At 50.5% G+C, this 14,513-nt stretch overlaps 1 protein-coding gene across 1 annotated transcript; it reads left to right on the forward strand.

The window, feature by feature from the left end:
• The first annotated feature begins 8,524 nt into the window (after positions 1 to 8,524).
• Positions 8,525 to 9,469, forward strand: LOC132321497 (olfactory receptor 14C36-like). Its single transcript, XM_059834990.1, has one exon. It carries the CDS (start codon positions 8,537 to 8,539, stop codon positions 9,467 to 9,469), a length of 933 nt encoding a protein of 310 aa, XP_059690973.1. The 5' UTR covers positions 8,525 to 8,536.
• Positions 9,470 to 14,513: the final 5,044 nt, after the last annotated feature.

The raw sequence follows: 14,513 nt of genomic DNA on the forward strand, positions 1-14,513 counted from the left end.
CAAGTTCCGAACAGAGCTGCCAGGTGGGACAACAAGGGGGATGCTCACCTGGAGGTGGTACTGGCAAACAAGGAAATAGTGGGGTCCCAGGTGTCAAAGGAAGGCCAGCAGCAGAGCACAGGCTGGTGGACTCCAGAGGAGAAGACTTTGATGTACGGGGGGACTGATCCAGGTGGTGCCATGGGAAGAAGCTCTGAAGGGGGAAGGAGCTCAGGAAATGTGATAGGCCTTGCAGGACAGCCTCTCCCGAGCACAAGAAGGATCTCTCTGAATACCTATGGAAAAGAAACATTCATATGTTGACCAACATTGCTATGATGGCCAACAGCATCCTGGATTGTATCAGAAACAGTGTGGCTGGCAGGACTAGGGAAGTGATTGTCCCCCTGTAGAGAGGTGGGTGGGGGTCTCATTTCCGAAGTGACAAGTGATAGAACAAGAGGAATCAGCCACAGGTTGTGCCAGGGGAAGTTTAGACTGCATATTTAGAAAAATTTCTTCACTGAAAGGGTTGTCAGAGACTGGAACAGGCTGCCCAGGGAGGTGGTTGAGTCACCATAGCTGGAGGTTTTTAAAAGACCTGTGGATGAGGAGCTGAGGGACATGGTTTAGTGGTGGACTTAGCAGGGTTAGGTTTACAGTTGGACTTGATGATCTTAAAGGTCTTTTCCAACCTAAACCATTCTATGAATCGATGATTCTATGATCCTTGTACAGAGTCCGCACATAAGTGCCACGCATCGATGCCACCATTATAGAGAAGGAGACAAGGCATTTGACCAGGTTGTTGAACCCTGGAATCGGTATGCCATGCCTCCTGAGGTTCCCTCAAGCACCTAAGCTTTTGTGCAGAGGACTGTGAGTCCTCTTTAGGTGTCCTGCCTGTCTCCCGCCCCATGCTGTGCTTTAGGCTGTGAAGAGAATCAAAACCAACTTTATGACTCAGTTAGCTTAATTTTACATGCTGAAATGCAGGGCAGATGAAGGGAGCTCTGAGCTTCCAGGCTCTCTGCCGCCCAGTTAGGGCTTCAGAGAATGGAAATGCAGGTAATCCTCTTGTGTCTGTGTACACCACATCATAATTTTGCCTTCCTTTGTACCTTTTAACTGACCTGGGATCTGCCCGTTGGCTGCCTATGATTAAAAAAGAAACTATTCTTCTCTTCCACCTCCCCCTCCTCAAAAAAGCAGCGAAAAAAGATATGGAGCATGGATTACTTAAGGACAATACTGTAATCTTTAAATTATAGGGGAGAGCAAAGGTAGTACAATGAATTCCAAAACATCCTTGAGAGCTTCCTTATTTTCACTTGTCTCCAAAGCTCAGCCTGATTAGGTCTTGAAAGGACTACTTCAAATCTCTGCAACCCAAATCCCTCCAACCTTCTCTTAGCCAAGGTCTTTTAGCCCAGGACACTTCTTCCCATCACTTCAGCACACTGTCCAATCTCTCTTTTTCAGTTGGGTGACATCAAGGTACTCCATTGCAACTCCATTCCCTACAAAAGTCTTCTCTCCACGCTGATCCCACTTGGATCATGCCATGTTATGTACAGCTCCATCTTCCTCTTGCAGAGCTCCATTGGATGGGCAGTTTTCCATTTCTTTCATGCCCATTCACCTTCACAACATTTTCTCTTGCATGCATACCACATATTGTCTGAAGCAGCACATTTACCACCCACAGCTTCACTCTTTACCCACTGCAGGCTGAGATATTTCTCCTCTTGCAGCAGACATTATGCGAAACTGCTCCATATATGGAAACCCACTTCAATGCTGCATATTCATTTGGGCTAAAAAAAAGATAATGAAAATATCCTGAGCTAGTTTCTCAAAGACACATTTTCAAAGTGGCAAAGCAGTTTCAATATGTAAATGCTGAGAGCCAAGTTACAAAGAGAGAGGGAAAAATAGGTGAAGACTCACAAATTTGTCCAGACTCACAAATTCTCTGTCAGTCAAGAGCAAGTCCCACAGCCTGGGGGATGTTTTCATTACTTGACCCTCTGGGAAGTTTTGTTTCTTGGGCCTCTTGGCTCAAGCCTGTGGCATTGACATTTCCAGGAAGAGGAAGAGTTCCGGTTCAGGTATCAAACTTTTGCCCATCCTGCCTGGAGATCCAGGAGAGTTGTGTCACACAACACCCAGTGTCATAGTGAAGACGGAGGCAGTGTGAATTGTAGTGGTTTGGACGCCAAGGAATTACATTGTTGGAGGGGAGTCAGAATATGAGAAGGAAAGAAGGGGGAAGTAATGATTTCTGTGTTAAAAAATGGGGAAACTGAGACCCAACTTGTGCATCTTTCCTCTGCGCAAGGATCTACTTTTTTTTTTTTCAGAGGGGCTGACCCTATCAGAGTAGCTTTCACAGTTGTCCTCTGCTAGGAAGCCCAGAGAACAGGAGGGATGGGATTCACCGAGTTGGATTTAGACATGTCCAGTGGAAGGGCTTGATCCAGCTGCCCACTTCTCCCTGCCAATACGGAGATGCCGGGAGGAATCCCAGACATGCAGGAATGCCACGCCTCAGCCTGGCTGGGTGACAGAAGAGAAAACAGCATGCTTAGAGTCAGTTTCCTCCCACTCCTGGGCAGGTGTGGCATTTCAACAGCTCCCACTTGCAGGATCACAGCTGGCTTTACTTTAAAGAAGGAAGAAAGCCAGGCAAGTTTTTTACACTCTTCAAGACCAGACCTATATTTCTTTATGACACAAATTCCCTTCTCCCACTTCTCATTCCACAACCAGTCCCAAGATTCTGCACTTCTAAAGATATACCTGGTACACAAAAGAGGCACTTACGAGTGGTCCCCACTTGATCAAAAGAGATCCACCACCTGTTTATTCCTGGTGGATCACAACTAGCATGAGCTCTCAATGCAGGCCACAGTTTTTCTGAGTGCATTTCCAAGAGCCCCCTCGACCTCCCTGTTCCACAGGCTGTAGAGGAGTGGATTGACCAGGGACGTGAGGATGGTGTAGAAAAAGGAGAGGACTTTATGGAGCTGCCTCAGGGAGGCTGTCCTGGTGTCATGTAGACAACGACGAGGGTGCCATAGAATACAGTCACCACGATGAGGTGAGAGGAGCGGGTGGAGAAGGCCTTCTGCCTCCCCATGGTGGTTGGGATCCTCAGGACTGCAGCTCTGATGCAGATGTAGGATACCAGTGTGAGTCCAAATGGGAAGGCTCCACACACATGGGTGTGTCCCAGTGGGTGGCTCCCCAATTTGGCACAAGTCCCTGATGATTCCCTGTCTCAAACTTCCTATCTTTACCGTGAGTTGGAGATGGCCGAGGCAGTCACCTAGACAGCCCAGAGAGCTCCTGGAATGGAGGAGCCCTTTTACTCAGTGATTCACCCCACCTACACTGGGGTGCCTTGGTCCTGAAGGTGCTTCCATGGGGAGGGTGCCTCAGATTCACTGCTCGCTCTAAATCACATCCCATGTAGATGGCTGAGAGACAACTGTGAGAGAGCTGAGGGATTGAGATGGATCCCTAAGATACGAGCAAGATGGAGAAAGAGACAGCGAGAGATTAAGAGAGTTGAGAACATAAGGGACATGTCTTGGCACCCTGGCCCCATACACTCTGCCCCAACCTCTGCCTGTCCACTGAGGTGTGTGAGTGCCCATTAGCTTATGCCCCACAGCTCTGACTGCACTGACCACCACGCTGCCTGTATCTGGGTTCAGCAGTGTCAAGGACACAGAGAGGGTATCTAAGGAAAGAGGAGCTGGAATGAGAAGACAGGCAGGACAGGACTGTACCAAGACACATGGTCTCTCTTCATAGCTGCCACTGTGCCAAGAGCCACTGGCACTAAATGGCAACACTGTGACAGGGATTAGAGAAGAGGAGAGGTTTCCTTTTAATTTTGGAGAGACTTTAAGGTACAGTTGTAACCCTCATGTCTTCAAAGGATGGCCCCGCTGAGCAAGAGTCCATCTCTTCTGCAAACGACCACGCGTTGCCCGGTATGTGGCTCAGGGCACTTGGCATTGCCTATGGGAAAACGAAGCTGCCAAGTCTATGCTAAGTACAGTTCTCCTGAAGACCACTGTAGGAGGAGATGATATCACCTTCTAGAGTGCTGATCCTTCCCCGCTATCAAAGGAGGCCAGAGAATGAACTCATCTTTTTAGACATTAAAGTTACAAAAGTCTATGTCTGAACAAGCTAATTCCACTGAATGTGCTGGATTAGCTGAAGTATTGGCTGTGGGAGCATTGTGTCAAGGACTGGACATTTCTTTCACCAAACGTGAGTGATCTGGAGACAGGTGCACTGTTACTCATAACTACATTCCTGACCAATATTCTAGATTCGGGACCAAATTCGAAGAGAGGTCATTCTCAACAGTTCAACTGGACTGAATTTCAGGCATGTTTTTGTTCTGATCAGGAGGTTAACAGAGATGTAAGTGCCACTTGGTCCAGAAAGCAAGCTGTTATTGTTCTCTTCATTGTGTTCCACCTATTTTCTGTCATTTCCTAAAGACTAAGAGTTTCAGCAAAGATCTGCCACCAAAATAATCGGGAAAACACATTTAGGAGCAAGGCGAAGTTGCATGAGAACTGGAGGAGGGTGAAGCTTGTTGAGAATTGGGTGTGCCATGGAGGGATGAAGTCCTCTGCTTGTTGCTCTCTGTCTTGGTTTGCACGCTTAGAAAATGCCACTGTGGTATTCATCAGGGTTTGTAAAGTGCTTGTAGGTCATTTGAAAGGCATTGCTATGCAGGGTTGTCTTATGATGACGTGTTGCAGAAGAGAGTCTGGTGTGATATTCGATTAAGGAGATCTTACACTACTAAGAAAGAACGGTCTCATTTCTGCAGATGCATCATAACCATGTGTTTGCCCTCCCCACCCCTCTCCCCTTTCAAAATCCACTCACAACACCTCTCCTCAGGTGGAAAAGCAGTTTCTGAAGATTATCCCACTTCTCTTGAAACCTGCCTTGAGAGCATCTTCCATCAGCTGATTCCTGAGGCTGAAAACAAAGGGACTCATCAAAGGAGTTGGCACTGTGTTGAGAAGGGCCACTGCCTTGTTTCAGGAAATGTGGTGACTTGAAGGCTGGACATAGATGAAGATGCAGCCCAGAAGGGAGTAGAAGTAGCACTGAGTTAAGCAGCCTGGGCAGGATATGGCTTTGCTGGCCATGCACAAGTTTCCTATGTCTTTGGGTATGATGGATATGGTGATGAAAACCTCCAAACAGGAGAGGTTACAGAGGGAAAAGTTATGTGGGACTGTGGAGGTCTCCTTCAGCAAGAACGAGGGGATGATCGGCAGGTTTGTCCCTAAGATCACCAGGTACGAAGCCAGGAGAGCGATTGCCATGAGGCGCTCCTGATGGTGGAGGGAGGGGAAGCCCAAGAGAAGGAACTCTGTGACAGTCGTATGGTTCAACATTTCTGCATCCGAGCTGCAGTGGTGGGGGGCGTGGGGAGAATAACCCCATACATCAGGACAGGCTGGGACGTGAGCAGCTGAGGAGAAGGACCTGGGCACTACGAGGGATGCCCTACAACCAGTAGCGTATGGTCTCTATGAACAAGGGCAGCTGCACGTGGGGCTGTGTTAGGAGGAGTGTGGGCCACCCAGACAACTTGAGTGATCATCCCCCTTGACTCAGCACTGGTGTGGCTCCACACACATGGGTATGTCCCAGAGGGCGGCTCCCCAAATTGGAGAAGTCAGGAGGAACTAGAGACTGTCGAGTGCAGGTCTGCCAAGATGGGGTACGGGACCGGGTGAATATGATCTGTGTGGGGTGGCTGAGGGACCTGGGCAGCATTGACCCAGTGACAGAGAGACTCAGAGCAGTATAGGATTAGCCTGAGACTGCTGGAAAGGTGGTTTCAGGGATGATGGAATCTTTTGTTCGTAGGGGGAAGCGGCATGAGGAAGAACTTATAGCACAAAGTGCAGCTGCAGAGGACCAGACTGGACACGAGGAAAGAGAAATGTCACTCGAAGGGCAGTGCTGTGGTGTAAGAAGTCACCCAGAGGGAGACTGGATCAACCCAAGGCTTTGTGTTGCAAGGGACAACGAGGAAGGATGGAGAGATATCAGTAAAGGAAGATGCTCAGGTGAGAGCCAGGTGGGGTAGCAGGGTGGATGTCTACAGCCTGCAGAGAAAGAGGTGCGGGTGTGGGAGACCACAGGACAGCCAATGGTGGAGATGAGAGAGGGATGGAGAAAGTCGGAAAAGCCCCCAAGAGAGATCAGCTCTTTCCCTCCTCGGCTGTGGCTGTTGTCTCTGCCACTGACACCCATGAGGAAGCACCTTGTCCTTACAGCACTCGGGGCTCATTGCCTCCCCTTCCCCAACTGGGAGCCTGGGAGGTATCCTACCGTAGTCCTGCCCTGGGCATTGCCCATCCCCACACCACACCGCCCCAGGAAGAGCCCTGAGCAATGTGTGAGGGATCAGATCTCCTTCCCAGGGGCTGGGGGTCAGAGCTTGGCCCTTTGCCTTTAGGTAACACATCCAGGGTTACTCAGAATCTCTTCCTTCACATTGCCTTTGCCTACCTGTCATCACTGCCTGGAGTTTTCTGCTCTAAGCAGCCCCTGGGGGAGGCTTTGTCAGCAATGTCCCTCCGTGGGACCCATTAACACTGCAAGAAACAGTGGAGATTGCATCAGACACTGACTTCTTGAGAGGTTTCTTCAACTCCCTCTCACTGTCTGAGGTTCATGGACTGGGCACCAAACCCACCTGAGGGGTCATTAATACACCTGGAGCTGGTCCTCTGCTGCTGAGCTGTGCCGGGCTCCTGGGACGGAGGGAGCTCATGGCAAGCGGGCAGCACTGCCGAGAGACAGCTCTGCCCAGGAGCAGCTCCTCTGCAGAGCGCAGCAGGGCTGAGGGCACTGCCTGCAGGCACCGAGGGGAGAGGATCAAGGCAGAGAGAGGTTAAAGGCAGTCTGGAGGGGGAGGATGCTGAGAGCGCATAGTAGGAGTAATCTTCACAGCCCTTGACACGGTAAGTCTCTGGGTGTGGGGAAATTTAGGTATAGTTCACAAGAAGATCTCCTAATGCTGGCACATCAAACAAACTGTGAGACCTTTCAGGAAGAACTGCCACAGGTTCTCCAGTGTAGAGGAGGAGGAGGTGCCCCAGAGCAGGGCTTCCCTGGTGCACCATCAGAGGGACAGGGCATGAGGGCTGCCTTCTGCCAGGGACGGCTGCAGGGTGTGAAGGTGGGTGTGCAGCCAGGGGTGCCCAGGGCTGTCCTTCCGAGCAGGGTCCCTGCACCCCCGGGGCTGGGTGCTGGGGCAGGGACTCTGCCGCCTGCCAGGGTCAGCACTCAGCCTCCCCGGGGAGCTCCCCACGGTGCTGTGGGGAGAAGCTGGGGGTGGAAGGAGAGACCAGTGCAATGGCAGGGTGCTTCTGCTGTTGAGAGGGTGCTGTGTGGGTCAGAGCTGCTCACAGCTCCACATCACTCTCAGGATATTTGCAGAGGTTTTTTCTGAAGAGGGACGTAAAGGCAGCGTTTACCTGAAAGGGCAGGAGTCTGTGCTTTGACATTTCTCCTCTTGGTTGTTGGGTGGGTAGTGGGTGATGAAATTTATTTCTCCCTTCTGGAGAAGTCACAAACAACCCAGTTCTTGTAAGTGCTTCTCTGAGCAGCTCTTTTCTCCACTGCACACACAGAGATGCCCCTGGGCAGTGCTTTGATGCAGGAGGTGTCTGGAGGGCAGAGCTGGGTACACAGCGGGTGGGATGGGCTCTGTGAGCACTGCCAGGGCGGAGAAAAGGGGAGAGAGACTCAGCTCCCAGAAGGGAGAGCTCCAGGCAGGGAGAGCTCCTGGCACCAGAGACATGGTCATTAAGAGACAGGGAGCTGCTACACAAAGTGCCGTATGATGAAGAATTTGAGCACCTCCCTGCCATCCCCTGCAGTTCAGAGAACTTCCCCAGAGCAAGTCCCTGGTCTCCTCTGCCACCCAGCACAGCCTCATCCCCAGGGCCACAGGGTCCAGGGCATGAATCACCTCCTCGGCAGCTGGACCTCCAGTGTAGGACCAGTGCATGTGTCCTACAGTCGATACACAAGAAATATGCTAAAAACAGTGCCCTGCAGTGTTGCTGTCTGTGAGGTAGAGAGCACGGCTGGGTAAGGGGAAGGCTTCACTGCATGCTCATCTGCCTTTCTCTCCTTACTTCAGTTTTTCAGACCACAGACATATTCTGTATTTCTCCACCTGCCTGTGGTGCTCTCGCTCTCAGGACTTGGTCTGAGGGATGTGGGTCAGCTTCTGTTCTGACTCCATCTCCGGGGACGCTGCCCCATATGTGTCTTCATGGCAGCTAGGTGCCTCAGCTGTGTTTTGAACTGTGAGGCACCATGTCGTTCAGTTGGTGGGGTTGGGGAATGAGCTGACTCAGTCCTCATTCAGCTGAGGGAGGGGGATTTCTATGGGAAATGGCATAGGTTTTTCATCAGAGAAGTCCTTCTCAACTTGTCACTGCCTTTTTCTCCTTGCACAGGTCCCCATGCCTGGAGGAAGAAAATGTCCAACAGCAGCTCTATCACCCAGTTCCTCCTCCTGGCATTCACAGACACGTGGGAGCTGCAGCTCTTGCACTTCTGCCTCTTCCTGGGCATCTACCTGGCTGCCCTCCTGGGCAATGGCCTCATCATCACCGCCATAGTCTGCGACCACCACCTCCACAGCCCCATGTACTTCTTCCTCCTCAACCTCTCCCTCCTCGACCTGGGCTCCATCTCCACCACTGTCCCCAAAGCCATGGCCAATTCCCTCTGGGACACCAGGGCCATTTCCTATGCAGCATGTGCTGCCCAAGTGTTTTTGTTTCTCTTCTTCATGTCAGCAGAGTTTTATCTTCTCACCATCATGGCGTATGACCGCTATGTTGCCATCTGCCAACCCCTGCACTACGGGACCCTCCTGGGCAGCAGAGCTTGTGTCCACATGGCAGCAGCTGCCTGGGGCAGTGGGTTGCTCAATGCTGTGCTGCAAACAGCCAATACATTTTCACTACCAATCTGCCAAGGCACTGTTCTAAAGCAGTTTTTCTGTGAAGTTCCCCAGATCCTCAAACTCTCGTGCTCAGACTCCTACCTCAGGGAAGTTGGGCTTATTGTGGTTAGCGCTTGTTTTGCTTTTGGGTGTTTTGTTTTTATTGTGCTGTCCTATGTGCAGATCTTGAGGGCCGTGCTGAGGATCCCCTCTGAGCAGGGACGGCACAAAGCCTTTTCCACGTGCCTCCCTCACCTAGCTGTGGTCTCCCTGTTCCTCAGCACCATCATGTTTTCCTACCTGAAGCCCCCCTCCATCTCCTCCCCATCCCTGGACCTGGTGATGGCAGTTCTCTACTCGGTGGTGCCTCCAGCAGTGAACCCCCTCATCTACAGCATGAGGAACCAGGAGCTCAAGGATGCCATCAAGAAATGGTTTTCATGGACATTTTTCAACAGCTGAGACCTGCTGTCTCTCTTCACACATGATTCCCAGTGCATCCCGTAGCCTGTTAGAGCCTTGTTTATTCACTCTGTTGCTGGTTTTGTTGCTGTTATTTCTCCCTATCATTTTCCTGCATGACTGTTTGGATTTGTCCCACTACACCTGAGGCAGGAACGTGCTCTCTCTCACCTGGACACCTTAGAAAAGTTTCTGTAACATTGTCTCATGACTGACTCCCTCACACTATGTCTGTAATAAAACAGGATCTCCTCTGCACGCTGCCTGCACTGTTGGCTCTTCTTCCGAAGCTGCTGTCAAGCAGAACAAAAGCCAAAAAAGGCCCATTGATCCACGGATTTGGGAGCAAAAACCTCCTTGTCACATCATGCCCTCTTAGAGACCAAGGGATGGATTTTGAACTGATCTCTGTGTGTGTCTAGTGACAGTGGGGATGGTGAGTGTCACTGAGGGACATACCCAGGGCAGAGCCATCAGGGTGAGCATCTCCTGACTCGAGCAGGAGAGACGGACAAGACAATGGTCAAGTCTCTTCCAACCTGAGTTATTCTGTCATGCAGTGAGTCTTTCCTTTGGAGACAGAATAGGCAGAGAAAGGATAAAAGACAGAGAGGCAGAAGTAGAGAGATGAAATGTGCCAATATAAAGACAGTAGTTCTTCTGAGCAATGCTTCTCCAATTGTACAAAAGATAAGAGAATTTATTTTGCTAAGGGGCTGCATAAAACCACTCACAGAGAGCAAGGGAGTGGAATCATCTTGCCAGTACCTGCCCTTGCTGCTGTTAAGAAAAAACTATGGAAAAAATCATGAAACTTCATGAAAAGCCAGCCATGCTGGAAAGGAACACTTTTCCAGCTATTACATTGAGGTCTTTTCTGCAGAGCTGTCAAGTTTCTCCTAAAAATCTACATGCGGGGCTGGATTCAGTTACCCACACAGAGGTGGTCGCTGCCCTGTGGAGCTGAAGCACCCACGTGGGAAATGCATCCCACGACGTCTGGGAGCCCTTCTGGAGCCTGAGCTGGTAGGCAGGCAGAGTACCTCGGGGTGGTGGAAGACATCGCCTGCCTTCAGCGCCGCTGGGCAGCGCTGTGACGAGGCCTCTCCAGCACAGCAGCACGTTGTGTCCCCTTGGGTGCTGGCTGTGAGGTCAGGTCTGAGCAGCCAGCAGTGGGGAGACAGATACTCTGAGGTCTCAAAAGCCATTGCAATGCTGGACCCAACAAGATGACAGATTTGGGGAGGTCAGGGGGAGCTGGGACAAGATTTGGAGGAGGGCAGAGAGGTTTGGCCAACAAAGATGAAAGGTTTTGAAGAGGAAAGATGCGTTTGGGTAATCCTGATGCCACTGTGATACTGACTCAGAAAACATTCACGTGAGGCCTTTACCCTCTTTCTAAGCAGTAACCTGAAGCCCTAACCCTACCCCAAAATGGCACCCTTCACCCTGACAGGAATCCACTGCTCTAATCCCTAACCTCAAACCTTACCTCTAAACCAAAGCCCCAAACCAGAAACTCCTCCTCCTACCCTGTTTCTCACTCCAATTCCCAGCCTTTATCCCTGCCATTAAATGCTAGCCTTGACCCTCACCCTCCCCACAGCCCTACACAAACCCTAATCCACAAAGCGAGCCCCTCCCCGGCACTAACTGGACACCCTCAGCAGAACACCAAACCCTCCCCAAAGCCCAACAGGGCCAAGGTCTTTGTCCTCTGGGCTATGGCAGTTGCCTCTGCTACTGACACCTACCAGGAGAAACCCGGAGGCTCTGGACTTTGGTTCTTCCTCGCCCCTTCTGGGGAGGTTGGGAAGTGTTGCGCTGTTTTTCTGCACTTGGCTTTGCTCATCCTCACATCCCCCTGCCCCCAGGAAGAGCCCTGAGCCACACGTGAGGGACCAGCTCTGCCTGCCCAGGGCCTGGGGCTCAGGGTTTGGCCTTTCTGCTTCATCTAACAATCCAAGGGCTTTCTCAGCATTACAGCCACCTGCACAGTGCCTTTGCCTCCCTGCAATCACAGCCTCCAGTTATCGGCTCTAACGAGTCCCTGGGGAGGCTCTGTCAGTAATGGCCCTCATTTTCTATATGTATATATATTAACGCTTCAAGGTACTTCAGCTTTTGCTTCTGCCTTTGACTTCTTGAGAGGTTTGATTCCTCTCATCATCAGAGATTCATGGACTACAGGCCCAAATACACCGTGGGGCTCATTAAAGTACAGAAAGCCCTAATGAGCTCTTTCCCTGCATGTATGTCACTTTCTTCAAGTCTTCAAGACTTGTAGAGCTAATTGGAATCATTTCATAGTGCAGTTAAAGAGGAAGATTTCAAAGTGCCCCTAATAAAAAATACATTTTTTAAAATGTTACATTTTATTCCTTTAATTTTAAAGAAGAGGTGACAGCAGCATTCTCCAGTTGATATTGACCCAGAGTGTTGGGGAGGAAAAGCAGTCCCTTGAGGCCTGACACTGCACGGACACCCTTGCTCCTCACCTCCCCAGCCCCACCATTTCTGTCCTTGGCCACCTGGGACTTGCCTCACTTTGCCTTCCGTCAGACTTCTCGGGACTCTGGGAGCTGAATGTTACAGCGCCATTGCACCACCTCCCACCTGCTTTCCGTAGAGAACTGCCTGCACACCGGCACAGAGGGAATGTTCCTCTTTGCAAGCAAAGAGAAGGAAAGCAAGGAAAAGTTTCATAAACACTAAAACGCACTCCTCAGCCACACGTAAAGTACAAGCTAGGTCTCATGAGGCTGACTTTCTACAAGGGATAATCTCATGAGAAATGCTTTAGATAGGGAGATACAAAAAAGTAAATATCAACATAATTAAAGAGTTGGCTCTTAAAGAGAGACAATAAGACTACTGAAGGACAGGCCGGCTTTTAGTCCCTGAAGCTCAAAGCAGCAGCGTAGGTGAGAGGTACCTGAATGAACAAAGAGAAAGGGAAGGAGAAAACTGGAGAATAATGGAAAGGGCCTTTGCCCAGGCATTTGTCATCTGACACAACGGCTTTAGAAATGGTCTTTGTATCAGGTCAGGGGAAAATCTATGAAAGATCAGAGAAATGAAATACAGTGTAGGACAGGCAGAAGAGTGGTCCTGAAGTTACAGGGGAAGGTCAACATTTCCTTGGAATATGCCTCTTGAAAGGTCATGGCAATGGTAGAGGTCTCTTGTGAGTGAGGAGAAAGCAATGGTGTGGAGGTTAATCTCAGAGACTTTGACGGAAATGCAAGCAGAGCGACGTGCTGCTGCTGCAGCGTTCATGGCTCCGTCTCCTGAGAAGGAAACCAGCCCTATAGGACTGTCTTGTGGTGCGCCGCCCACGGCACCCGCCAGCCAAACCCAGCTGGACAGATGTGGCCTCCGGCAGCGCGGCGGTGCCGGTGCGGGTGTGGGGCCACCATGCCAGGCGTGCAGCGCGGCGGAGGCGGGAGTCCGGCACGGGCCCCCGCACGCCCCCCGTGCCCCGGCCCTCCCCGCTGGTGCGTGGCCCCACTATCCAGGGATGCACAATCAAACCCGCAGCACATCGATCCGCTGGCGCTCGCTGAACTGAGCGCGGTGGCTCGCCGGTGACCTTGGACTTAAAAAAAAAAGAGAAGAAAAAAAAGAGGAAAAAAATGAAAAAAGAAAAAAAGAAAAGAAAAAAAGGGAAAAAAGAGAAAAAAGAAAAAAAGGAAAAAAAAGAAAAGAAAAGGGAAAAAAGAGAAAAAAGAAAAAAAAAAAAAAAGACTGTCTTTCGGTGAACCTCCAGGAATCGTTGCGCCGCAGCCCCGAGAAAAAACGGTGCCTGTAGCCCGAACAAAAGAAGAACCTGTTCCTTTAGGAGAAGCCGAAGGTTTTCCTCCTCCTCCTGCAACTGAAGGGGGAGAAGAAACTGCGGAAGAGTTACAGCAGAATCCTATGGCTGAGTTAACTCTTAACCTCCTTTACCGCCATCCCCATCGCCATCGAGTACTGAAGGTGGGGGTGGGGGGCTGAAAGATCATCAGTTTTGGGAACTAATTCAAAAGTTAGAAGTGTTGGAAGCTCGCTTAGATGCTCGATCTGTTAACCCTTCACCTGCTTATCGTCCTCCCATGCACGGGACCTCAGGAATAGATGGGCGTGGGGGAGATGAGAGGGGAGGAAACGGTTTTCAAAATAGATGGAAGGGAGTGATTAAGGAAGCAGTGGGATAAAGGGTGTTTTTAGAGGCTGCCGCCTATCCAGTTTTTACCACACCAGCGGGACAAGCAGCGTGGGAACCCTTAGATTGGAAGATATTAAAGGAGACTAAGCAAGCCGTTACCCAGTACGGGTTAACTTCTCCTTATACGAGAGCATTAATAGAACACCTGTTCACAGCAAATTTGTTAACTCCGTATGATAGCAAACAAATTGTTCAAATGTTGCTCGGTCCCTCACAAAGGCTTCAATTCTTTAGTACCTGGCAGCAATGATGTGATCAGGCAGCTGCTGAGCCTCTCCCGCAAGGAGATCCCTTGCAAGGAGTACAAGCGCAAATGTTGATGGGCTCTGGTCCTTTTGTGCGTGCGGATTTCCAGGCTACTTTCACAGTACCTGTTTTACAGTTGAGCCAACAGCTAGTGCAAAAGGCTTTATTAGGCATTCGGGAAGAAAAAATCGGCACCAGCAAGTGGCGCAAAGTGGGGAGCGGGGAGGGGGTGAATATCTGTCTGCCGCAGCCTGGGCCCGGCTGTGCCGCCGCCACCGCCGTGCGTGTGCCTGTGCTGTGTGCGCCCGGCGCCCCCGCCCCCCCGCCCCGATTCTTTGTATGTAGTGGGTACTGTTTAAATGGATTGAGCGATCTATGTTACGTGAGGTGAAAAACACAATATTATATCAGTTGTTGTTACAGATGTTGCATTTGTTAAATCAGCGAACCAATCCTTATTTTATTACGCATATTCGCAGCCATCAGTTTGACTCTGGTCTGGCCATTGGCAATAACAGAGCAGATGACTTAGTTGCTGACGCTTGGGAAAATCGCCAAACTAACCTGTTTGAGCAAGCCCGGAATTCCCAT

The sequence above is a fragment of the Gavia stellata genome, unplaced genomic scaffold (assembly GCF_030936135.1).
Source record: "Gavia stellata isolate bGavSte3 unplaced genomic scaffold, bGavSte3.hap2 HAP2_SCAFFOLD_42, whole genome shotgun sequence".
Classification (NCBI taxonomy): Eukaryota; Metazoa; Chordata; class Aves; order Gaviiformes; family Gaviidae; genus Gavia; species Gavia stellata.